We start from the raw sequence: 27,861 nt of genomic DNA on the forward strand, positions 1-27,861 counted from the left end.
AAGAAAAGAGACAAATAAGAGCATGCAAGTGCAAGTGAGAGAGAAAAAAATTAAAATTAAAAAATACACGAATGACTTCTGATCTTCTTTTAATAGATAGTTACAGTACAATCTCACTGTCCCTCCTCCTTCTTCAATGTTATACAAGTCCCTTCAGCGCCTCATATAATCCATGTCTTTCTGAATCTTCAAATCCATAAATCATCATTTCAGTTCTTTCATCTTTCAGCCAAAAAAAATAATCCATATAAAATTTCCAGCAGGGGGTGAGTTACTGTATCATCAGTATGCCGATCATGCTAAGCTATAAATCTCTGCCCAGGCCAGCCAACAATGATGGGGAGAACCTGTCCTGGGTTTGAAGGCTATGGGGTCTCCATGGTGAAGGACTGCCTTCAATACAACCCTAGCAAGATAGAATAGTTCTGGCTTTGGGGGGGCTCCTTGGACCCAGTGATTTTCTATCCTTAACTCTAAATGGCTTACCCTGTCTTAGATAGACCTGGTGCACCATTTTGGGGGTTCTCATGGATTCATCTCTCCTGCTCAAGGAATGGCATCCATGACCAGGAGACTTTCTAGAACTTCAGGTTGTATGCCACTTGTACCCTTTTCTAGATCAGGCAGCACTGACCACAGTCAGTCATGCTTTGGTCTCCTCCTGCTTGGATTACTGCAATGTGCTCTATATGAGGCTGTCCTTGAACATCAGCTGAACATTATAGTACTATAGTACTGTATAGTACTGAAATGCAAACACAAGCAATGATGGGTGTGCTTCAGAGGTGCTATTCAACTGGTTCGCAGCTATTCGGGTGAACTGGTAGCGGTTATTTGGCATGGGTCACCGAACCGATGGTGACCCCTGGCTGGCCATGCCCCCAACCCGGTCGCCTGGTCACTCACTTGCCCCGATTGCTCTCCTAGCTTTCGGTTCCCCATGTCCTCTTTCTCCCCGAGGGGTGGGGGAGGAAGAAAGGCATGGACGCTGCAAGTATCACTTTTCCTGTGTAAGTTAAAGTGCCTGGAATGAGAAGGGGTGCAGGCTGTCAGAGGGGGTGGGGGTGAATCGAGCCTTGGAGCACTTTTGCAACGTAAAAGAAATGCATTTTGGAAGCAGGTCCTTTAAAAACTTCTCCAAGAATTCCCCATGGACTCTGCAGGTATTGCTTTCCCCTTGTGAGTTAAAGTCCCTGGATTGAGAAGGAGTGCAGTCTGACAGAGAGGGGTGGGGGAATCCACTCCAGCCTTGGAGAAATTTAAAGAAGCTGCTTCAAAATGCATGTCTGTTAAGCTACAAAAGTGCTCCATGGGGGTGTGGGGGTGGGGGTGTATGAGAGAGAGAGAGAGAGAGAGAGAGAGAGAGGGAGAACAATTGAACAATGCCATTTAATTATTTAAAATAAATAAAAAATGTTATATTTTTTGTCATTCACATTTCATTTTGTCCCTCCATTTACATCCTTTCTTTAATGATTCTATTCCACCCTTTCTTTGATATTGGTGTAACTCTTGTGCTGCAGTGAGTTATGCAGGGCTGGGCTGCTGGGGGTTCACAGGGGTTCAGGAGAGCTCCTAGCTAAGATTCTGTGCAGTTCGGAGAACCCCCAAATCCCACTCCTGGCTGGCCCCACCCTGCCCACCCCTTCCCCTCTCAGGAGTCCCTACACGGCCTGTTTTGGATGCAGGTGAGTGCAGGGCGTGCACGGAGGCTCAGAGAGGGTGAAAAATGGGCCTCCCGGAAGTTTGAGAAGGCCGGAAATGTTTTTGCCCTCCCGGAGGTTCAGGAAAATCCTCAGGAGCCTGGGGAGGGCAAAAACGCACCACCAGCCCATCGTGGTGCAGGAGGCCGACTAGGCCATGTCCACCATGGCCACACCCACCTAGCAACTGGGAAGAGAATCCTTTCCTAAAAGTTTTGAAGCCCACTCCTGGAGTGATCCGACTGCAAGTTGACCATGGTGAATTGTGTAGTGAGTTGGCCATGGTGAGTTGGCTGTGGTGAGTTGTCCTAGACCAGTAGGCATATAGGCTATGACCAGCCTTCCTCAACCTGCTGGCCTCCAAATATGTTCCTGTGGAAGACAATAAGCTACAGGAAGCTGGTCAAAACTGCTAAGAAACCATACTAATTTGTCAAATCTTTTGCTAGCAACTGAGAATGTTTGTGTTGATTTGTTTGTTTTCATATTCCATTTTCTTATCAAAAAAACAGAAGTGGCTTTACTTGCCAACCTAAAAAAGGATATTTAATAGTTCTTCACAAAACTGGAATGCTACAGACTGGAGTTTGGCAGCTGCTAAAATTATGTAGTGCTAACAGAGAAGCAGTCAGTCTTGAGCGAACATATTGATGAATTAAACATGGTACAGCTGCAGTGTTTGGTTTAGATGTCTGCCGTAATGACTGGATTAGCCATAAAGTAAACATAAAGATTCCAAGTTTATAATATTGATTTCCAATGTGATCAGTGTTGTTCACATAGTCATTACTTCAATTAAACACTGAGTCATTTAAACAGATCTACATTTTCCTCCTCTTAAGTGCTTCCCTTACTTTTATTTCCCTGGGCAGAACAGCAATTAGGCTTTCAAGTCTGGGAATTTGTGTTTCTTTGCACCTGGCCTGCTTTAGAAAGCAAGAGTTAAAATCATCTCAGTATTTATCTACAATAAAAAAGAATGATCATTCACTGTGATTCCCATCAAAGCTTTCCACGGAAGGATTCGGTTTTATGGTTGGCAATTTGTAATGCAGAGTTACTTTTTATGCAACCAACCTGCAAAAAACTTCTTAAAGCTATATCTTTCTCTATCTCTAACTCTAACTCTATCTCTCTCTATATCTATCTATATCTACATATCTCTATCTCTATCTCTCTATATCTCTCTATATCTCTCTATCTACCGATCTATCTGTCTGTCTATCTATCTATCTATCTATCTATCTATCTATCTATCTATCTATCTATCTATCTATCTATCTATCTATCATCTATCTATCTATCTATCCATCCATCCATCACATGGCCACATGCATAGCATGGTGAGATGCTTTGGTTTGCTTTTAATGAAACATTCAGAAATCACATGTTCAACACAATGCGCTGGGCAGAGCAACCAAAAGCAACAATTCAGCCTGTCAGTCTAATTGATACTCTTCAACTAGTTTCTTTGACTTCTTTTTAAAGCCCCTGCATCCATTCTTTTTTACTTTAACCCTTCCAAGACATTGTTACAAGCTAAGTATTCCAGGTTGAATCTTCATTATTCTTATGAATAAATGAGTTGTCACTGTCATTGGTTCAAGTCAGAGGTGGTATTCAGACAGTTTTGACAGGTTCTGGAGTAGCGGAAATTTTGAGTAGTTCGCAGAACCAGCAAATACCACCTCTGACTGTCCCCGCCCCCATCTATTCTCTGCCTCTTGAGTCCCAGCTGATCGTCTGGGTCTTCTTTTGTTGCCCTGCACAGGAGAATGGAGCTGGAAAGCAGGTTAGTGGGGTGGGGAGGGAATGGGGATTTTACAGAATCCTTCCCTTGGAGTGGGGTGGAAATGGGGATTTTACAATATCCTCCCCTGCTATGCTCACCAAGCCACACCCAGCAAGCCACACCATGCCCACCAAGCCATACCCACAGAACCAGTAATAAAAGAATTTGAATACCATCACTGGTTCAAGTACTTGATATGTTATTTCAACCAGAGGCCGCAGAGTTGGCTGTAGGGAGAGTATATTCTACATTTGACCCTAAAATTTGATACTGTCAAATTGACTCAGTATTAGAAAAGAGACATTTTCCGATGATGTCAGGCCAGAAACCAAACCTGAGGAATATGCAGCAATAACAAGAGTAACAGCCCACATTCAAAAAGAGATGCCAAATTTAAGCAAGAATGGCTCCCCTAGCTGTCATAGATCACACAAGGCAAATTTAGACACTGTTTTTAAGGGCAAAATAACTTACTGTAGTCAAGGATAATTTCAATGCTTAGAAATATGTCTAGTGGAAGTTTTAGTTGGAATACAATGGGAGGGAATTTGAAATCAAATAGTTTTCCAGTAATGTTTTACTTGTTTTTCCCCCCTAAGAGTGTTTTATTGGTTTTTATTTTTCTTCTTTTCCCACTTGGTTTCTTTCTTTTTTTCCTATTATATGCATTTATCTTTTAAACAATTATAAATGGTAGATGATGTTAAAATCAGTCAAGATTAGCATCGGTAGGATCCTCTGTAATAAAAATATCTCTCCTCTCCTCTCCTTTCTTCTCCTCTTTACCATTATTTGTATCATATCTTTCAGAACAATAATGTTCCTAAAGTATACTTGTAAATAGAAACAGTAGAATAGCAACATGATAGAGTTGGAAGGGACCTTGGAGTAGTGGTGAGATTCAAATTATTTTACTACTCGGTCTGTGGGCGTGTCCTATATCATTTCAGACAAATGGTTGTCCTATCTCTTCTTAAAAACCTTCAGTGTTAGAGCACCTACAATTTCTGCATGCAAGTCCTTCCACTGATTGTGGAATTGTTCTAACTGTCAGGAAATTTCTGTTTAATTCTAAGTTGCTTTTCTTCTTGATTAGTTTTCATCCATTGCTTCTTGTCCCGCCTTGAGGTGCTTTGGAGAATAGGTTGATCTCCTCTTCTTTGTGACAGCCCCTTAGACATTGGAACACTGTCATATCACCCTAGTCCTTCTTTTTATTATACTAGACATACCGAATTCCTGCAACTATTCTTCATATGTTTTAGTCTTCATCCTTGTTGCTCTTCCCTGCACTCTTTCTGGAGTCTCAACATCTTTTTTATATTATGGCAACCAAAACTGGATGCAATATTCTAAGTGTGGTCTTACCAAGGCATTATAAAGTGTTATTAATACTTCACATGATGTTGATTTTATCCTCAGCCTAGGACTGAGTTGGCAGCACAAAACTTCCACTGCTCATATTTAGGCGATTGTCCACTAGGAATCCAAGATCCCTCTCACAGTTACTACTGTTGAGCCAGGTACCACCTATTCTATAATTGTGCATTTGGTTTCTTCATGCCTAAATGTAAAACCTTACTTTTCTCTACATTGAATTTCATTTTATTAGAATAGGGCCCAGTATTCAAGCCTGTCAGGTTTCTTCTGTATATTGAGTCTATATTCTGGAGTATTGGCTATTCCTGCCAGCTTGATGTTAGCTGTAAATTTTATGAGTTCCCCTTCTATCCTTTCATCTAAGTCATTGGTCAAGATTTTGAAGAAGACTAGGCCTAAGAAAGAGCCTTGGGATACCCCACTACTCACTTCCCTCCGTGTAGATGCATTTCCATTAAGGAGTACAGTACACATTGCGTGTGATTGGTCAGCCAATTACAAATCCATCTGGTGGTGATGCTGTCTAACCCACATTTTCCCATCATTTCTATGTAAACAATTTAGATATGGCAGCAGATATAATGGCCATACTTTAAAGAAGGAAGAGTCTAATTGATTCAGCTTCCACTCTGTCTTTTCCATCTTGCCATAAGAGGAAGTTCTGGTCAATATGAGTCTTTCAAACCTTGTCTGGAAATTGAAACTGACTCCACAGGAAGACTAAAACTATATTGTGGTAGGCTCTATTCATAGCAGAGGTGGTATTCAGCAGGTTCTGATCAGTTCTGGAGAACCGGGAACAGAAATTTTGAGTAGTTCAGAGAACTGGCAAATGCCACCTCTGACTGGAGATTTTACAGTATGCTTCCCCTGCCACACCCACCAAGCCACACCCACGGTACCGGTAATAATAATAAAAAAAATCGAATCCTACCACTGATTCATAGGATCTTGTAGGTCTTCCTTGTGTTTTAATTTTCCTTCCTATCCTACATCCCAGTAAGTCAGGAACGAGTCTCCTAGTTCCTTTCCTATCTGTTTCCCCAAAGCTTAAGCAATGGTTCTGCCCTTGATGCTTTTGTAATGGTTTCAGAAGTTATTGCTCTCAAGGCCATCCCCGTATAACCTCATACCAAGCACTTCCAAGAATCTTGTCCTCAACAAGATGGGACTCCATTACAAGTTCATACTTAATTAATTTGTAGGATATTGTGGTTTTAAGTTCTTTTTGCATATGGTTCTTTGGCACATTTATCTTTTCAAAATTGCAATAAAATATTTTTAAATTGGGATCAACATGGAGATCCACCACGGACCGAATGTTTTTATTCTAAACATGCTAGGAATACAATTGTCTTTGTTTTATTCCTAGAATTAACAAAAAAAAGATAATTGCTTTGTTTTCTTACTTCAGTTGGGTTTTGACTGGGAAAGAAGACTCAATAGGTGGCCTTCATTTATATGCACAGTTCTACTACAGTCAAGTGAGCAAATCTCCTTGTGCATTGGTTAAGGGATTTTCTACATGAGTTGTACTTCATTTTGCAAACTGAATATAGAACTCTGACAGACAAATTAATTTACATCAGGCTTCTGTATAGTGTTCATCTGTGAGTCAGGCTTTTATAGTGGTTTCAGATTTAAATTTGGGGCAGCCTATTGCTGTGCCAGAATGTTTTTTTCTTCACCCTGATTGGTTGGGAGTCTTGGTCTGTGTTTATTGGTCTTGGAGTTCGCTGTGTTCTGCTTGATTAGTGTTTCTAATATCTCCTGTCTGGTTTTTTTGGCTCTTTTTGTTTCTTGATTGGCTGGCAACATTGTGTTACTTTATTGGAGACCTTTAGTGCAGCTTGGCTCCGGGTAAATGGATGGCTATCATTAGTTAGGAAGCTAGGTTTCATCTGGGTGCCTGGTTGGGGTGTGTTTGAGCTGGAGGTATCAGGGGGGATCTGTCTGTGCCCAGGTGTTTGCCTGGCTTGTGGTGTGGAGATAAACAAAAATGATAGATCAACACAACCATTGCACAGGTTAAACCACATGTCAAAATTCCTAGGTCTTGGGACGAAAGGTCCCCAGGGCCGGGGACCATCAAATTCCTGGGAAAGGTTGTTGAAAAGAGAAGGTGCCATAATAGAAAAAAATTTTTTTAAATGAAATGTGGACATGGTGCGCATATAAACATTAGAGTGATAAATATCCAGATGGATATTTTGTATTAATCTGGATTTCAGGATTTCCAGAAATTTGTCAATCTACTGTTGTACTTCTTTTTAACAATGGTTGAATAAATTAGGATACCTATTCTTAAATTACATATTGCAAAAAAAAGCTTTCATTTTATAGATTTATATAGCTGTGTTTGTTTCTGGTTGCAAAATTTATTTCATGATAAAATGAATGTGTGAACTTGATTCATATTAGCTTAAAATGTAGTCATAATCAGAATAAATTCCATGGCATATTTTAATACAGTGTCTCGTGATGTTTCTTAAGGGCTCATACGTTCTCAATTCCTTGCTCAGAGTTTGCTATAATCTCATTTGAAAGAGTGATGGCTTTCCTTCCAATACATTTGTCATTATATTTGTTGCTGGATTTGGGGTAGATTAGATTTCAGAGCACGAGCTCTATGTGCATATTTGTATGAAATAATGCTAGTTAAATATAAAATTTACATTTGCTGCGTAGTGTAATGCCTGAGGCAAATTCAATTGTTTACCCATGCAGACTATTTCATCAAAGTGGAAAACATGCAAATATATACTGTACAATCTGGCACGTGATTGTTTTCCCCCCGTTTTGATACAACACAAAACAAAACCATGCTATTATCCCATTTGCCCTTTTGGGTTTTATCTTTTATTTCATTTCTGCTATAGCTCTCGTGACCTGCAGTTGCCCTTACTTCTTTTGCTCCCTCCCGTATGTTCAGCGAAGCTACTTTCCTTGTCAGCCAATTATCCATCTACATATTTCATCTCTAATAAAAGCCATAACTGCAATGCTATTGGATTTGCCCTGCCGTTTTATGACCCTTTTATTATTGCGTGTACTTTTCCTCTGTTTATTTTCCCATTCAAAATCATTTTTAGGAGAAGCTCTAATGTGTGTCCTTCAGAAAAGTTTTGGGCACCAAATGTGATCGGGACATATATTAGCTCTTTTCAGAGGTTCTGGGTGGAAGTCATTGGAGATGAGTCTCAACTTGATTTATTGCTATTGCATAGATTCATAATCAAATTAATTTTATCTTGCATTCTCATCAGACGTGTGAACTGTGCAAAAACCTGCACGAAATTTTGAATGGAAATCTGAGGGCAATGAATTTTATCCCCCTTTAGGTAATAGCAAATAGTCTAGAGCAGCATCTTTAAGATTTGTGGACTTCAACTCCCAGAATTCCCCAGATGAAGTCCATACTTCTGAAAGTTGCTGAGGCTGAGAAATGCTGGGCTAAAGAATTCTGCTGCCAACATGGCTGATGCTACTTATATTGGATAATTTCACTGGAGCAGTGGGGACATAGCCATATACTTTTCCCCATATAAAGTCTCTCAATCCCATTTGAGGCCTACGTTTTAAGAAGAGATTGGACAACCATTTGTCTGAAGTGGTGTAGGGGTTGGAATAGAAGACCCACAAGGTCCCTTCCAACTCTGTCATTCTATTATTTTTATTTAAAGTTCTTCACAATACTTGTAGGCCATTTTAGGAAGATTATTATTCTCAAAAATATGATAAAATATGGTAAAAAAGAAAAGATAAGATGGTAAGATAAAGATATTTGGATTACAGAGAATTCTACCCATGCTAATCCTGATTGATTTTAATATCATCTACCATTCATAATTGTTCAAAGGATAAATTTATATGATAAATAGGAAAAAAGAAGGAAACCAAGGGGAAAAAGAACTCTCTTCTCTTCTCTTCTCTTCTCTTCTCTTCTCTTCTCTTCTCTTCTCTTCTCTTCTCTTCTCTTCTCTTCTCTTCTCTTCTCTTCTCTTCTCTTCTCTTCTCTTCTCCTCTCCACTCCACTCCACTCCACTCCACTCCACTCCACTCCACTCCACTCCACTCCACTTCACTCCATTCTACTCTACTCTACTCTACTCTACTCTACTCTGGAAACCACACCAACAACTGGTGTCCTAACAATTTTGAACAACTCTCACAATAATAGTCAAAAGAATATTATTACTGTTTCTAAATGGTAGTTCTCAGACCATCTTGTAAGATTTGCTTTGGTTTTAACTGCAAAGTAAAACATATGTTTACATTCTCACAATATTAGAGAATGCCAGGTCAGAGTTCAGTCTTCTTTGAATATCTCTTCAAGTCACTGCCAGCATAGAATCTCTTTCAGGTCTCTGCATCTCTCTCATTTGAGTCTTCAGAAGGTGATGATTTAATGTAGACTGTGGCATTTCCAAAAGGAACGATCTTTACTCTGTTCCACATCCCAATCCCGCACAGCTCAACTGGAGGCCAACCTTGGACCGTCTTCACTGTAACTGTCATAAATTTGAATCAGTTGCCATGTTGTGTGAAAAATGGTCATAAGTCACTTTTCTCACTGCCATTGTAACTTTGAACAGTCACTAGATGAACTATTATAAGCTGAGGACTACTTGTACAAGAAGAGGATTAAGGATTTTGGTTCTGGGAGGTTGGACCTCATTTCCAGCTCATCTGGTAGATGGCACTTTGTGAAACAGAGGAGACAGTGATGAACCCACTATCTCCATCCTGTCTACCAGAGTTTCGCTGGTCCTTATCACATCTACTACTGAGCAAGCATTTCCACTACCAGCTCTGGATCTCATGGAAAGGCAAGTGAGAGAGCTGCTATTCTAAATCTTTGAATATTCTGACTCCATGGTTAGAATCATGGTGGTGCAACGCTTAGAATGCAGCATTGCAGGCTAGTTCTCCTAATTGCCAACTGCCAGAAGTTCAGCAGTTTGGGTCTTAAGGTTGACTCAGCCTTCCATCCTTCCAAGGTCAGTAAAATAAGGACCCAACTTGTTGGGAGTGATATGCTGACTCTGTAAACTGCTTAGAGAGAGAGACAGCTGTAAACCACTGTGAAGTGGTATACAAGTCTAAGTGCTATTGCTATGTTAGACAGCATGGAAGCTAAAGCACAATCTTGCAGAACCTCAGCACATAAATACCATGTGGTTGACCAGCAACCATTGAGTAATATCTGGAGACAAAACTACTACACGGTTCGAAGGTTATCAGAGCTTGTTTTAGCAATAGTAATAGCACTTAGACATATATACCACTTCACAGTGCTTTACAGCCCTCTCTAAGTGGTTTACAGAGTCAGCCTATTTCCCCCAACAAGCTGGGTCCTCAGAAGGATGCAAGGTTGAGCCAACCTTGAGCCATTGAGAATCGAACTGCCGGCAGTTTGCAGAAATAGCCTGCAATACTGCATTCTAATCGCTGCAACACCATGGCTTTATTACAATATCCTGGCTGCAAGTTTTGAAGAAGCCCAGAAGAATAAAGATAATGTCATTCTCCCTTCCCAGCAAAGATAATGCCACAGGCCACCAAAGCAATTTCAGTGCCAAAACCAGTCCAAACTCTTGATTGAAATGAATCAAGAAAATTATTCTTGAGAGAAGAGACTTTCGGGCTTCTCTCCAATTGATCATTTACTGTATTTCATTCTCTAGTGATCTTCACCCCAGGCTTGTCAGTTACCACAGTACCATCTCCCTTTTTAATGTTTCTGCTTGGCATTATTCATTCTTCGGTGCTTTAGGAGATATACTGCCAAATTTTGCAGACTCAGAGGATTGAAATGGATACGAAAACAAGGGGGAAAAATCCTTTCAAAGTGCTATTTTGGGAGTTGCAGGAAAGTGAATGTCAATAAAAGGAGCATCTAGATATTTGTGCAACAGGGTGTGATTTGATCACTCCATCTATTCAAATGCATTTCTACTAGCTTAATTTATGTGTGCAAAAGATATCGAAAGTGCACGAATGGAATCTGTGCTCCTTGATTAATTCCCAGCTCGCCTAGGTTTCTCCATGCATCAATGCACACCTACCCAGAACTTCCAAAATTTCTATCAAGACTCAAAGAGACCATAAAATTATTCTGTGTCAGAGAGAGAAGCAGGGATGTCTTCAGAGAGAGAAGGGAGTTTTAAAAAAGGGAATATGAATGAAGACCTATCTCCTTTTTTAACCCCCCATTCCCACAGATACTTCTGGCCCAAACCTTGCTCTGATCTGCTGATTTTTTTCTGCTTTCTGGAGCATGGAATTGACTTTCCTTCTAAATGAATAAAAAGGTCTAACTTCTGAGGACACAAGCCTTTTGTAGAGTATAAAAAAACACAGCGGGAGATTCCGGTTTGAGTTCCTTTGGTGACAGACAGAAATCTGTGATTGTGCACGGTTTCGGTCTGGGCTCGCCGCTGGAGCGCCCCGAGCTGGGTGGTTTGGGGGTGAAGCCACCCCGTAGAGGTGGTGAAGAGGGGGGAGACCACCAGCAGGGTTGAGGAGAGCCGCATCTCTCCTCCTCAGCTGGCCATTAGTCCCTTTCCTGAAGGCGGTTGCAGCGGTGGTCAGAAACGGCCACCTCAAAGAAGAACTCGACCGGAAAAGAATGTGCAGGAGGAAGATCAGAAGTGAAAGTTTTGGCTGACTGGGTTAAATTGCAAAAGCAACAACTAAGGTATCCTGGAATTTAAACTTACAAAAAAATAACATCGTTCCCAAAGAAGAGTCAGAAGCAGTGAAGAAAAGTGAAAAAGGAAAGGTTTGGTGTTTTTTTTTTCTTCTCTTCCTTTCCCTATACTGACAACTAAGAGACTTAAATAAGAAATCGGAAAAATCCACTTTGACATCAACAGGCAATTAAGCTGAAAATAAAACAAAATGTCAAAGGGATAATAAAGATTTATGGACACTAAAAATTTTTTTCATAAGCAGGAAGGGAGAGAAAAAGAATAAAAGGGCAGGATCTGGAAAGAGGGAGGAGACTGCCTGGAATTAAAAAGAATCTACAGTAAAACTTCAACAAGACTTCTAAAAGATACATTTTAATTAAACTTTGTAACTAAACAGTAGAACCCCAGGAAGAGAAAGTGAAAAAAAGAGCAAAAAGAAACAGCTTGCGTGTATTTGGATTACTTGGTGATCTTTGGATTTTTGGTTATTGCATTTGAATGACTAAAATTAATCGGGTGGTTGTTTAAAAATTTATACAATGATACCACTTCTGGATGAATTGAAAATGGAACTTTAAAAGTATAAAGAAGATGCACAAGAAGGGAGGGGTTCTTTTGGCTTTGTTTTTCAATTCTTCGAAATGGAGATTTGGAACTATGACAAACAACAAGAAACGTCTGCAAAACAAGAAGATGGACAAAGAAGAAGCCATCTTTAATGAACAAGTAATTCTATGTGGGGAAGAAAAAGGAAAGGGGGAAAAGAGGTTGGAGAATTTAAGACTTAAAAAAACAACCAAAGAAAAGAAAAATAATTCGAAAAATAAGTATACTACTGGAAAGCAACAGAAGAGGGGAATACAGAAGAGAGAAATAGAGGTAGAGAGACAAGGGGGTAAAAAGGGGAGAGAGAAGAAGAGAGGAAAGCAGGAAAGGAAAAGATGTTACAAAGGACCGGAACAAGGTATAGAGAAACAGGACCTATACAGATAATGGGTGAAAATTTAACTGAAAAAGGTACATAAGATTGTATTGTTATATTAGAAATAACTTTAGAAAATTGGAAACAATGTACGATTAAAATGAGGGATAAAATAGTGTAATTTAGTGAAATGTTTGTGAATAAAATAAGTGAAATAAAATAAATGAGAAAATTGAATTAGGAGGGGATGGGAACATTTTAATTAGTTAACGTTTTATAAAATATAAGTGAAGGGGGGGGAATTAATTGTGGAAAGCTTATAATTGTTCCCATAGAAGTATGATATTTAATTGAAAAGTAATGTTAAAAAGTTAAGATTTTAAGGAATATTAACATTAATGATAGAATTGAATTAGAGTGAAATGTGTTGTTTTAATTACATACATTTATAATGTTTTCTTTTTTTAAGAATATAGTGTGTATTTTAAGAATGTACCAAGCAGAATCCGAATATAAGTTATGTATTATATTGAATTTTACAACTTTAGGGTATATATTGAAGCCTAAATAAGGGTTAAATGGATAAACTTAAAAGATATTAAGGCGTCATACTCCAATCAGTAACTACAGGAGAAACTTTGTTTAATGAGGAAAGATAATAGATAATTGAAACAGGACAGACAAAAAATATAAATATAATGATTTGATTTGAGAAGAGATAATTAAAATAAAACTGAGAAAATTAAAAGAGGGGAGAAGCTATGCAGAAAACGTAAAATAGTAATAAGATATGGAAGAGAACATAAAAATGAGCATGAAATTGAATTTGTGTCTGTACGAAGAAATGCACTAGGGATTACGCTACTTTCAAAAAAGATGTTTTATTTGTATTTTTTTTGTGAAAACTCAAATAAAATTTACAAAAAAGAGAAAAAAGAAAAAACACAGTGGAGTTTATTTCAATAGCTCTAACAAACCTCCATGTTTGCTTAGATGCACTAGACATAGCCGTTCTCTGGTATCACAGAGATTATTTTTACTTTTTCATTTTTTCTTACTTTACTTTCTGTCTTGATTTGTGAGCATAATGAATGCTTTCAGACCTGTGATCCAGAAGGGTAACATTTAGCTGATGTTACAAGCCAATGGCTTCTGGCCAAAGAAATGGCCTATAAATGGTCCATACAATTAATAGGAATCATTAAATGAGAACCCTCTATTACATTTGTTCTTAATTTTTTGGGAGAAATAAATCCAGCATGGTAACAAACTATCTGGGTTTTACTTTTTCTTAAATATTTAAAATCTAACAAGTTCTTGAATCCAGAAATACTGAACTTCTATATCTTTTTTCATTTTCATTTCAATTTATTTCCTGGTAAATATTTTAATTGTTATCCAAATGGATCGTGGTAGAGAGTTACAGTAGGCAGAGGAGTGAAGAAATTGGCACGATTGGACTGGCAAGATTCTTATAAATAGGCAGGCAACAATAAAGAAGCAATCCTGATCAGCTTATAGAATTGTTATGGTTCCTTGCACCTGAGAGGGATAGATTTTTCTGCTTAAACTCTTCAATCCCATTTTTAAGTATATAACTTGACTGTCATGTAACTTACATATATGAAATAATGTTCAATTCTTTTGCTTGCCAGGTCTTAGCTGAACTACCACTTAGTTGGACTGGTGAGATACTGCGTGCTATTCTGACATTTATGTTATTGTGTATTCTTATGAGGGTTATTATGACATCCTTCATTGTCTAATGTTTATTTTGCCATGACTATTGATCAATAAAATATATTTGGTGTATTCTGGTAAAGAAGGAATCAAAGGACTTTTTCATTCTTAAGGAGAAACCTGAAGCTTCACATTTATGATTTAGATGTTCTTAAAAACTTCCAGTGATGGAGCACCTACAGCTTCTGAAAGGAAACTGTTCCACTTGTTAATTTTTCTAACAGTCAGGAATTTTCTTTTTAGTTCTAGGTTGGTGCTTTCCTTGATTAGTTTCCATCTATTGCTTCTTGTCCTGATTTCTGGTGCTTTGGATTATGAGAAACCTTTATTTCTCTAAGTCTCACTGTCATCTTCTGTTTGGAAGATGCTCCTACCAATAATTTTTACTGCTTTTCTATTCTCTCTTATTCATTAAAAAAACTAATTAATGCCTGATATATATATATACTCATTAGTGATTATTACCACCTGGAAGTGATCATTTACAAGCCTGAATTGGATTATACGGCTTCATAGACACTGTGACACTGTGTTTTTATGAACTTCTGCTAGAACATTGAGTGTTCTCTATGGCTCATAAATCATACAATCAATGTTGTTTTAGACATTTCAATATGTTGAACTCTGCATACCCAACACAGGATATCCATTAAATTCCCCCTTTTTTTACATCAGAAGAAAAGTAATAATTGGGCTGGATGGATGATGTGTACATTTTGTAGTTGTCTAGTCTTTTGACTATGATGCTCTCTAAAACTGTCAATTGTCCCATTGGCATATGCAGCAAAAAAACCCTGGGGGTGTTATTTTGCCAAGAGTATAACTTTACTGATAATTCCACATAGGAACAGAAGAAGTGAAACCAGTTCTGAAGTTTTCACGTGTGAAGCAATGTAGTTAAAATCCCCTTTTCTCCCCTGGGCCACCAACTGTTCATTGTCCACCAATCAACTGCAGTCAATTTGTTTTGGGAAACAATCTTTCAACCTTGAGCATCAGGATGTGGCCAGGCGACAGTGCGCTCTTGCATCCCACAATTCCTTCCTTTGCACCCACTATCTACCTACCCCACTTCCCAGTTTCTATTTTCTATTTGCGAGGCGGTGTGCGTAGTAAGTCAAGCATGACAAAAACTTGAATTGTCCACTTCCTGACTGTAGGCCTCTGTGGTCACTTCCTTTGCTTCCCTCTAAGTTACCTGTATGTCCTAAAAAAGCTAAAAAGGCTAATGTGAAAACCAAGTTGGAGGCTGTCATGATACAAACATGTCACGTATGTCAACAACAACTGTGAGCTTTGGAGGACTTCTTACACAATAGGTACAGGTAGCCTTTGACTTACAACCTGTCCTCACATATACAAAGGCACTAAAAAAGTGACCTACAATTGGTCCTTGCACATATAACTGTCACAAACATCCCATGGTTGCATGTTCAAAATTCGGCTACCGGGATGTATTTGTAATGATTGCAGCATCCTAGGATGAGATGATCACCATTTATGAATTTCCCAAGCAAAGTCAGTGGGGGGAGTTGGCTTTGCTTAGCGACCACCTAATTCACTTAACAACTGCAGTGATTTCTGTAACAACCATGGCAAAAAGGTTGTAAAATGGGGCAAGACTCACTTAACAATGGCTTTGCTTCAAAACAGAAATTCTGGTCCCAATTCTGGTTGTAGGTTGCAGATTACCTTTCTAGCAAGATATGGCGGTGCTGGATGTTGTGAGTTGAAGAAGAGGGGGTATTCAGCAGGTTCTGACCAGTTCTGGAGAACTGGTAGCGGAAATTTTGAGTAGTTCCGGGAACCAGTAGCGGAAATTTTGAGTAGTTCAGAGAACCAGTAGCAGAAATGTTGAGTAGTTCAGGGAACCAACAGCAGAAATTTTGAGTAGTGCAGTGAACCAGTAGCGGAAATTTTGTGTAGTTCAGGGAACCAGTCACCAAAATGTTGAGTAGTTCAGGGAACCAGTAGCAGAAATTTCGAGTAGTTCAGGGAACCAGTAGCGGGAATTTTGAGTAGTTCAGGAAACCAGTCGTGGAAATTTTGGGTAGTTCAGGGAACCAGTAGTGGAAATATTGAGTAGTTCAGAATACCACCTCTGACTGCCCCCCCCATCTGTTCTCTGCCTTCTGAGGTGATCAGCTGGATCTTCTTTTGTTGCCCTGCACAGGAGAACAGAGCTGGAAAGCAGGTTAGTGGGGTAGGGTGAGAATGGAGATTTTGCAGTATCCTTCCCCTGCCACGCCCACCAACCATGCCCACAGAACCAGTAGTAAAAATTTTTGAATCCCACCATTGAATTGAAGGGAGCATTATGAGATGATAGAGGTGTGGTATGGATGAGCTAGTTTGATGACTAGTTTGCCTGCAAAACATGTAGAGGCGATGTAATATTGGGTATCTTGGTGTTGTATTTGGTTTGGTTTGGTGCACTTAAGGAAAATGGCAGTTGTTTTTCTTGCTGATGGGAGCAGCTGAGTGGAAGAGCAAAGGAAGCCTAAAAATCCTAGAAAGCCATCTTGAATCTGTTCTGAATTAAATCTGCAAAGAAAGAACCATTATTTGTGCTCATTGCTGAAGCAGAATTTAGCTCAATCATGGGAGCAGTACAATACAGTATAAACGGTACATAGACGTACTTTTCTGCCAACTCATAGACAGTGGGAATGTATGTTAATGCTACATGTGGAAGTCAGCTGGATGGTTTTTTTATAGTGCTTTTATAGTTATTGCATATCCATTTTTCCAAAGATCTCCGTTAATTGGGCCAATTGGCCTTCATACTTTCCTTTGTCTGTTTTATACTTTTATCCTCACTCTTTGCAACTATTTCACAGTTCATGGTTATTCCATTTTCCGGGGCTCATTTCCACTGACTTATGGATGCCAGCCTTCCTTACTTCCTGGATTTAAACTATTTTGAATCATAATTAACATTTGCTGACTTGATTCCTGCATCTCCAGGAATCTGGAGATTCTATTTTGGGCAGAACCCACTGCTTATGTGAAAATGTGGACATCTATGCTTCTCTGAACATCAATCATGAGGACATATTCCCCCTCTGTCATGGCGAATGCATCCACATTTCGACGCCGAACCAACTGGAAATGAATGAATCAGAAGCCTGAATAAAATGCATCCAAATCACAGATTCCCTGCTGTTGGACATTGCAGTCCATGGAGCTTAATGTCAAAAAAAGCTCTTTGAGGTTGATTCTCATTATAGGCACTTCATTTAATGACACATCAAATCTCTAGCCAGAATGAAACATCCATGGTATAGTACTTTCCAGCTAAGAACTCACAGAGGTTATTGCAGTTTAAACTTGTATGTGTAATTTGAAATGGTGACTTTAAAGTCATTCATGATGATAGCTTGTGACTTGAAAAACATTTAGACTTGATTGGCTAAAGTTGGTCTAAAAAGCCTGCAGAAACCAATATCTTATGGGGGAAAAATCTGTATTAAAAAGGGGTAATGAGTGACTTTCTTGCTCGAAGGACCAATCTATATTTTGTTAATTCAGTTTGAAAATGCTCTTTGTGTTCTTTAATTTGCAGATTATTTTGAGTTACCTAAATTCAGGGCTCGATCTACCTGAAGTAGTGATAAATGGAAATGGAAGGAAAGGATTGGAAATCTATTTGTTCTTGTCTCTTTAACTGTAGAGAGTTTTGTTGTTGTTAATGCCATGTATTTCAAATTATAATTTGGGCAGGGTCAGTTAAAAAAAACCCATTGGTTATGAAAATGAAATCAGATAGCGGTGTCCATAGATGTGCTTGTGTGAAATGGCTCGATCTGATAAAAACAGCATCACTCTGACATAAGTCCTACTCATTTATAGCAGGCATTGTGATGTTGTAGCAGTCGAAAGCATAAACAAAGTGATAAATCTGTGCCTGTGTGCCTCCATACAGCCTTGTAAGACCAATGGGACAGAGATGATGTCTATACTTTCTACATACATAAAGTCTATTTCTGTCTCTGTCTCTGTCTCTTTCTCTCTCGCTCTCTTTCTCTCTCATCTCCCTCTTTTCCCTCCTCTCCTTCTCCCTCTATCTATATCTCTATGAACACAGTGGTTAAGAGTGCAGTACTGCAGGCTACTTCTGCTGACTGCCATCTGCCTGCAATTTGCCAGTTCAAATCTCACTAGGGTCAAAGTTCACTCAGCCTTCCATCCTTCCGAGGTCAGTAAAAATGAGGACCAAGACCGTTGTGGGAAATATGCTGACTCTGTAAACCGCTTAGAGAGGACTGTAAAGCAGTGTATAAGTGCTATTGCTATCTAAACCTACAATAATATTTATATATTGCGGTCCCCAACCTCCTGTTCCTGGCCCAATACTGGAAACCGGGCTGTGAAAGCGGTATGCAATCATGCGATCACACGAAACTTCATTTGTGAAAGCAGTGGAGACTTGGTCAAAACCTCTCCTGCTGCCACTGCTGGTCCACAGAACCAGAAAGTTTGGGAACCTCTGTGCTATAGGATATCTTTGTTGCAACTTCTTTTATATTAAACACGGCTATTAGGCTATTATTATAATCTCTTGTAATTGGAAACAGTAATATTTCTCCATCAGTTTGGCTCAGTTATTTTCAATGCTGTTTATTGTTATGACGGGTAGATAACAGAAGTTCCAACTGATTGGGAATTGGTAATTCCCTCCCAATATGGGAGGGAATTAAAACTTGTTTGTAGGGTGAAACACTCAGTGTGTATGCGTCTGTGTGTCTTTGTATGTCTGTGCATGGTTTGTCTTCATGAAAGTGAACAGAAGTAATTTTTCTACAAAGTGAAGTTCTAAGTTTCTGACTCTCCTAACTTTCTCTTTGCTGACATGGAACTTTATTCCTGGATTTCTGAATGACATGGAAAGAAAAATCTAGCATTAATTTTGTTCAGCTATGTTACACATGGGAGGTTTGGACCATGAAATAATTGAATTGTTCCTGCCTACTATTATTTGCTGCATTTTAATATGGAAAGAGTTGAGACATTCATGAGTAGTAGGTGCTACGACGTAAGATTCCAGGGGTGGTTAAGTTATGTACGCTTTTTTAAGCGATGTTATAGAACTGAATGTCTGCCTTTGCAGTAAAGATGGTACAAATGTAGGGTACGACTGACTCAGCCATGGAAATACATTGTTCGAGAAACAAACACAGAGACTTCCCCAAATCTCAAATTTAGGATCTCCAGGTTTCAACTCAGAGGCACACCTCTGCCTTCTAAAGCCGAAGAGACAAAAGGGAAGTCTTTGACCAGATTCTCCTTGTCTGGTTCCATCTTTTCCTCCTTCTTTGGCAACTTTCTAACAGTGCAATAGAAGAAGCTGTAAGTTATACAACCTGATCACACGTTCTGAATTAAAGGCAGAAACTCTCTGTTGCAACCCTGGAGGTTAAGCAAAAAAAGGAAGCAGGCTTACTGTTCTGGTAATTAATTCTTAATTCTTAATAAACATGAATGCGAGCAGAACTATGGTCTAGAGGTGGAGCCTTCGCCTCAAAATCAGGAGGCTGTGAGTTCAATCCTAGGTAACAGCAGATATTTCTCTCTCTGAGGCAATGAGTAATTGTTTGCTCTGAACTCTACATAGGCATCAGGCAGAGTATCTGGCCAGTAAATGCTCAGCTCCATTCAGTTGCTCTGACTCCACCCTGATGCAAGAGATTACAGGGTTAAAAGAAAAAAAATGAATGCATTTTTATTTATAACTAATCAATATTATTAATGTATTCAACTTACTCAGATCTTACCTTTACACTCAGTTTAAGGATTAAGATATTTTATTTATTTATTTTATTTATTTGATTTGTCAATCACTTACAAGATAATAGATATAAGTATAAACATGAGTACGAATACAGGAAATAAGTACAAATAAATGAGGACAATAGGACAAGGATGGTATGCACGATGGTGCACTTATGCACGCCTCTTATTTGTCACTTATTATTTTAAAAAAGGCAAAGATACTGAAAAATCCTATTTTGCATTCAGGATTTTCTTCTTGGGCAACTATTCTGGAAAACTACATTTGTGTGCTGTTTGAACATTTAAACCACATTTGTAATATTAAGCATATATTTAAAAAAGCAAGTTATGCTTTATTATAGTAGGAAATTTGAGCTTGGTGAAATTGCAACATATATTGATTAAAATGTTAATTAAAATTGTTCACTTCATGCTTCTTGTACCTTATTGATCAGTGAAGCTATAATGAGAACTACAGAAATGGAATTCATAGTCTGAAATCATTTGCAAAACAGGCATTTTGCATTAAGTATAGCTAAAGCTCAATGAAAATATGTTACATAAATGCAATATTTATGAAATAATTGATTGAGATGAAGCAAGAGTTCCGCAGAGACCTAACTGATGCCGAATTAAGAATATGACATCTTAGGAGAAAAAAAAAACCCTGTTTATTTGCTTTTCTTTATTCATGTATTTTGCAGAATAAGAACATGTTTTTCTTTTGGAATGTGACAGTCAGATTATCAAATTTTTGCCAAGATCAACGCAAATGCCAAATACATTAATTATGGATCTAGTTGTTTCAGAAATTGTCTCTTTTTATTTAAACTGAGTTTTTTTTCTCCTTCCAGAACATTTTTCTGAGTGCTGCAAATGAGGAAGAAATATTTTCACACCTTGGCTTGGATTATCTTGAACCCTGGGAAAGAAATGCCTAAAGAAAGTTTAATAAGTTTTTATCATTTCACTGCTTTAAAGCAAAGTTTTACTTACCTGCAAAGCGTACCTTCATTATTATTTAGAAAGAAAGATCTTAAATACACTGTGGATATTTGTTGTTGTAGATGTGGAGTTCCTTAGAATAGTTGGCAATTGATTTTGAAACATTTCCTTTGTTCTAATTTCCTGCTCCTGAGACAACCATACAATCAACTGGAAAAGACTGGTAGGAAGTCATAATGAGATTGCTAAATCATGCAGATAACATATTTTAAAATGAATGGCTGTGGGGTGACTTTCAACCTGGTGTCCTCCAGATATACTTCCAGATACAGCTTTTAGAATTCCTGCCCTCTAAGGCATATCTGGAAGGCCCAAATAATGGAACGCTATCCTACTGCATTTTCAGCTTATTAATGTTTAATGTTTCCTTGTATTTAGTTTTAATAACTACTTGAACAAGAAATAAATAGCTAACTATGCAAAAATAATTAATACCCAGAAATACTCTTAGTTTTAACTGTTCCAAATATCTTTATGCAAATCAAACCATATACCAAAGAGAACTCGGGGTTTGTTAACATGATATACTATAAATGTTAGTAAAGAAATTATGCAACCTTTACTAATTTGAAAGTTATACACTAACTTTTCTATTAATGCAGTGGCCAAATCTCCCCCCGCCCCCGCACTTCCCTTTAAGCAATTCTTATATTACGGAATGGATATTTGAACTTATTTATAGAAAAGAATTCTTTATTGGCCAAGTGTGATTGGACACACAAGGAATTTTGTCTTCGGTGCGTAAGCTCTCAGTGCACATAAAAAAAAAATATGTTTATCAAGAATCATAAGATACAACACTTAGTGATAGTCATAAGATACTCAATAAGCAATCAAATCATACTAAGAAACTAAATAAAACAATATAATTGTAAATATTTCAGAAAGGGACATTTTGTTATAGTGAAATATGATAAATACAGGTGATTTTATTCAGAGGTAAACCTGGTCAATACTAAATTATAAATCTGACTGACCACATTGATTAGCTCAGACATGCAACAAATTGATTGATTTCTATTCCTAGTATAGTATTGTTCTTTCCCATCACTTACTTATGGATCTGTCACATCATGGAGAGTCAATCAAGGTGGCATCTACAACCACATTATCAAACCTGAAACCATTCAAAACTCATGTTGATGTCACATGCATTGGCAAAGGGACATGTTGACCACATGGCTATCATTTTGATGTCTTTAACATAGTTGTCGTCAATTGCTTTCACTCTTCTCCACCGCTCCTCCTTCATGGACATTCATGCCCAAGGTAGGAACATAATTTGGCAGAATACAAATCAAAATGTAGTGGATAAAAATTCAAGATGATACAATTGAAGATCTAGCATTTCATGTATAGATGCAAAAAAAGATTGAGGATTTTGATTTTGATGTGACTACTCTCAATTTTTTAAGTAGTTCCTTTGCTCAATCTTCCATATAAGCCAACCAAGGAACCTATGGCTGGCTGGGGAATTCTGGGAATTGAAGTCCATGTGTCTTAAAGTTGCCAAAGTTGGAAAACCCTAATATACACCAACAGAAGATCATAATAACTTATGATCTGAATCATAATGCTAAAAGTTTTAGAATCTAACTTTGAATGCAAGTCAGATTTTAAAATTAGGGATAAGTCCATGACAGATCATCAACAACAAGAAACTCACAGTTTAGTGAGATATATGTTGACAGCCTTCAGGGTAAACTTAGCACAACATTGGAAAAGGGAAGTGTTACCATTGGGAGTTTAAACTTGGAAACTAAGCAGCAGTGGCAAAATTAACAGCATATATTTATAATAGAAGTTTGGCCAAATTTAAGCAAGAATGGTGTCCATGTATATTATACGAGCATGGCAAACTGAAACATTTAGAGCATGGTTTTTAAGGGGAAAAAGAATTGGCTAAAAAAGAAATGGAATTTAGAAATTCAAAAATTGGAAATATATGAACCGTTTGAATATTTTTAAATATTGAATATCAGGAGTACAACAAAGAGCAAGTTAGAAATGGTTCACTCAATAGTACTTTTACTAGTTTTTTCTTCTTCCTCTTTTTTTTTAAGAGATTTATCTTTAAATAATAAAATACTGGACACATTGGTATTCAATGTCTATTTAAAAACACTTTTAAATTCTTTTCATCTTTGTTAAAATGAATTTAATATATTCAGCTTTTTATAGTTAATCCTTCATCTATGATATACTGAGTACTAACTGTACAACTTTTCGAGTTCTCTGTCCCCCTACTGCTATTATATATTTGTATTAGATTTTTTTCTTTTATAGGATTATAGCTCTGAGAAGTAAAGATTATGTTTAACCTGATGCCAAAGATTCTTGTTTGTGTTTATTCTGTTGGATCAGGCCCTAAAGGATTAGCATAAAATAGTAAGTGGTTTTTTTAAAGAAGACAAAGAGTTGATATTTGATTCCGATATCGGGATTTAGATAAGCTTAGTTTAAACATAATGTCTACATCTGTTTTTTAAGCTATTATTTTTGATGATTTCAGCTCTGAAGAAATGGATTTTAATTTTTTTTACAGAATTAAAAATATGGAATTAACTCTAAGGACTTTTTTGACATTGTGTTCAATTTAAGAATCTGTTATTTGATTTATCTGTCCTATATGAAATCATTCCATTTGGTCAGTGGTGGACTGCTACTGGTTTGGACCAGCTCACTCATACTGGTAGTTCCACCCACCGGCTGGACCAGTCCCCCCCCTCTGGTGCTATCTCATCCTTTATATCTAGCTTGTTCACCTCACCCATGGAGCCAGCTGATTTTTGCGCCTCACCCGCTCTACTCACTGTGCCTGCTGTGCGCAGGAAATCCCTGTGTTTTTTCAGCCATGCGCAAGCACGGATGGCATGTGTGCGTGCTCACGTTTTTGATTCTGCACTAGGCGAATTGGTTGTTACAGTATGTGCAACCCACCTCTGCTTTTGATGTATCATAAAGTTTTGGCAGTCCTTAAACCAATATTTTTTTATTTATAGAAAGGTGGATAAATTGATATTATTTATTAATGGCCCTTGATATAACAAACTTTAATATCCTGTTTTGGTAAACCAAATGATGGTTCCTTGCAATTAACCTGCTAAAGTTGATATAATTCAGGACCTGGAACATTAACCTATATAGTTTCATCTTATCCAATTATATATTTGCATTTTATGCTGATCTCAATAATTGTTAATATAACTCTGGATCAATCCTTGTTTGTTGAGGGCATATATGTTATTTTTAGCAGTATTGGAATCCCAGTATTGGAATCCACAATTAGATATTAAATGAGATTATGAATTTTTCAGGCCAGAATGTTGTCTAACAACATTGTTTAAGCATCAGATGGAAGGTGAGATGTACAGTTGATTTACAGCTGTAGATTGTTGCTATGCATCGTATATCAAGGTTTGAGTTCATTTCTTTTCAAACAAGAGACAAAGATATATGAGCAATATGGTCAATTTGGGAACCGTTCAGTTTATAAAGAATTTTTTTTAACCATTTGCATTGCTACAATTGATTTTTGTAGCTGTGTTGCTCTTGTAATGCTGCTGTATGAATGCAGACTTAAAATGATAGTTTGCATAATACAGGTAGTCTTCATTTATTGCCTGTCTCATTTAGCGACCATTCGCAATTACCATGATGATGATGAAAAGTAAATTTGTGAGCACTCCTCCCACTTGGGACAGTACTGTAAAGCACCGCTAGAGTAAGATCATAAGCCCAGACATGGTTTCACTTAATGACCATTTCATTTAATGATTGAGTTACAATTATGGAGCCCGAACAAGGACTGCCTGTGAAATAAATCTAAAAATGCAAGCACTCCTCAAAAGCATAGTATGATTATTCCATGACTTATTACTGGTGTTGAAAAGACGGACCAGGGGGGACATGATGGCGGTGTTCCAATATTTGAGGGGCTGCCACAGAGAGGAGGGGGTCAAGCTATCTTCCAAGGCACCCGAAGGCCAGACAAAGAATAATGGATGGAAACTGAACAAGGAGAGATTCAATCTGGAAATAAGGAGATTTTTTTTTTCTGACAATGAGAACAGTGAACCAATGGAACAGAAGTTGCCTTCAGAAGTTGTGGGTGCTTCACCACTGGAGGCTTTCAAGACAAGACTGGACTGCCATCTGTCAGAAATGATGTAGGGTCTTGCTTGGACAAGGCGGTTGGACTGGATGACCTACAAGGTCCCTTCCAACTCTGTTAATCTGTTAAATCTTTTAAAAATAACTGGATCAAAGGCTTTATTTTATCCTCCAAAACATCAAGTTACCCAACAATTCCTATAATTTAAAATGATGGGCAAAGGAGCCTCCGATGAGCTACCAAGCCCATTAAAATTGGACAAGGATATTGTCTCTAACTGCATATTATATTATGTAGTTGCAGTTATTGTCTGGTGAGTATTACAGGACATATGGGCCTCTACCCACTGATTTATTCCCAGTACTAACAACATCCATATTTAACAATTCCATGGCAACCCTGCTTGTTCAAAGATTTCACATATGCAAAACATCAAAAAAACAAACAGCTTGAACAAAAGGACGTTTTGGAAGGTGGCTTTGAAAGGTAATTTTTACACGCAGCTTTTCTTTCTTTCTCAAAGAACAGTCCTAAAAAAGAAATGTGTGTTAGTAAACATGACTGTCAAAACGCCTCCCCGTATATATTTCGTTATGCCAACATCAGGCCTTAATGTATTAAGAGAGATAAGGAAAACCTGGTGTACTTTCGTGAATTGTAGCCCCATTTTCATGAATAAAATGTTCCCGAAGAGCTGTCGTAACAATGAAAAATATGCCAGTTAAAATATGGCAAATATAAAGCAAGCTTTACCTGATCCACCTGTCCACGAGTGTGATCGAGAAATTGAATTGAGAAGAAAGGAAGGAGAGCGGTGGTTTAATCAATGTATTGCATAAATAAAGGAGCCAGCAATGGTTTGGGTAAATACAGCTGCTATGTTCAGTTTCATCTGAATTATTCAGACTGAGGATGTAAAGAATTATGGCCGTTTCTTAAGTCAAGTTTTATCTCTGAGTATTACAGTGTTCAATTTTGAACTTGACACTGGAACATAATTATGTCCTGTTGAATTAGATTAATTAGAGCTGGGTATCAAAATGCCACTTTTGATTGTGAAAATGTATCCATAATTAATTTATGCAAATGCAATTAAGCTAAACTATTGTAAGCTGTTTACTCCTGAGGAGCTTGATTTTTTTTTTCTTTCAAAATTGGAATATCTCACCTGCAGGTTGCCTCAGGTTAGCAGCCTCAGGAAAAAAAGAAGGCTGTAGAGAAACCAACATCTACAGGGGGAATCACAGAGAAACAGCCTTATGCTTTCTTCCTTTATTAACTCACCCCGACTACACAATAGATGAAGACACCCATTGTTGTTCAAGATTAACAGCCATTATTAGTTGCATAGATTCACTGCTCCAAATGATCTGAGCTGTTGCAAGAAGATTTCTTGGTGGAGCCAAGTGAAGAGGCAACGATGAACCAAGCTTTGTAGCATCACAATGCAGCACTGACCTTTTGGTAAGGATTGCATGATGTCATGCACATGTGAAATGAGGGTGGAATTTGCACAGTGATGGTGCAAAGCTGCTTTTAGATTGTCTGGATCTAGGCTGTTACTTTTCAGGTAACCCCAAAACTTTCAATTTCCTTCTCCAGCTAATAATGAAGCAGCACGGGTCGTATTGTGAAGGATTATTATTTCGGGCTAGAGCTGCAGGCTTGACAAATATAACTATTTCCAAAGATCAGATCCTTGCCTTTGACAATCAAAGCTATAGACTCACCTTCTGCTGGCTTAAGGCTTCAGAAGAAGAGGAACCTGACATTTCAGATTCAAAGCTAGACAAAGAGAAAGAATCAGACAAACAATCTAACAGCCAGCCTAATCAAGGAACTACCAAGAATATTTCCATAAACATTGATAGGCCAAGCTGTTGCCTATCAACAGTGCAAACCGCCACTCCCTTCCAGTGCTGATGAAGTTATCCAGTTGGGTAGTGAACCATCTGCAAGGGGAAAAAAACCAAACTGAGAGAGCACCAAGAACCCCACAACCAGATCATTAAATTCCCAAGTAACTGCAAAGTTACAAGCTGTAGTGGCGCAGTGATTAGAGTGCAGTACTGCAGGCTACTTCTGCTGACTGCCAGCTGACTGCAATTTGGCAATTCAAATTTCACCAGGCTCAAGGTTGACTTAGCCTTCCTTCCGAGGTGGGTCAAATGAGGACCCAAATTGTTGGCAATGTGCTGCTGACTCTGTAAAGTACTGTAAAGTGGTATATAAGTCTAAGTGCTATTGCTATTGCTATTGCTTGAAGGAACTGTACATGGTGTATAGCAGTGGCCCCCAACTTTTTGGTCACCATGGACCAGTTCGATGGAGAGAGGTTTTTATGCAGACCAGAGGATCATGGTTTTGTGTGTTGCCTGCATTCCATGGATGGGGATTTGCTTTTTTGTGTGGCCCAGTTTCTGGCATGCCATGGCCTGATATTGGTCCACTGCCTGGGAATATATAATGCAGAATTAAGCATTTACTTTACTCACTAAAGGGTTATTGTGTGTCTTGTTTTGTGCTTAATATGGAATACCTGGGCCTAGAGGGATGAACTTTCCCATCCTCAATACATACTACATAGAACAGGGGTGTCAAACTGGATTTCTTTGAGGGCTGGATCAGCATTGTACTTCTCTTCTGTGGGCCAGCTGGAGGAGGGAAGAGAGATGGAACGGATGCCTCCTGCAGCACTGTGCCAGCCAAAACAGGGCATGGGGGCCACACGAGCTCCC

At 38.2% G+C, this 27,861-nt stretch overlaps 1 protein-coding gene across 2 annotated transcripts in view; it reads left to right on the top strand.

Annotated features, from left to right (window-relative positions):
- DNTT (DNA nucleotidylexotransferase) overlaps positions 1–23,583 on the top strand; it is a 228,977-nt gene extending 205,394 nt beyond the window's left edge. For both annotated transcript variants that reach the window (XM_026710513.2, XM_087932475.1), the window contains one exon: positions 20,859–23,583. In XM_026710513.2, the coding sequence (XP_026566298.1) occupies positions 20,859–20,945 (87 nt within the window). In that variant the 3' untranslated portion in view covers positions 20,946–23,583. The remainder of the gene's footprint in view (positions 1–20,858) is intronic.
- The last annotated feature ends 4,278 nt before the right edge of the window (positions 23,584–27,861 follow it).

The sequence above is a fragment of the Pseudonaja textilis genome, chromosome 4 (genome assembly GCF_049901715.1).
Source record: "Pseudonaja textilis isolate UNSWEBS1 chromosome 4, rPseTex1.2, whole genome shotgun sequence".
Taxonomy (NCBI): domain Eukaryota; kingdom Metazoa; phylum Chordata; class Lepidosauria; order Squamata; family Elapidae; genus Pseudonaja; species Pseudonaja textilis.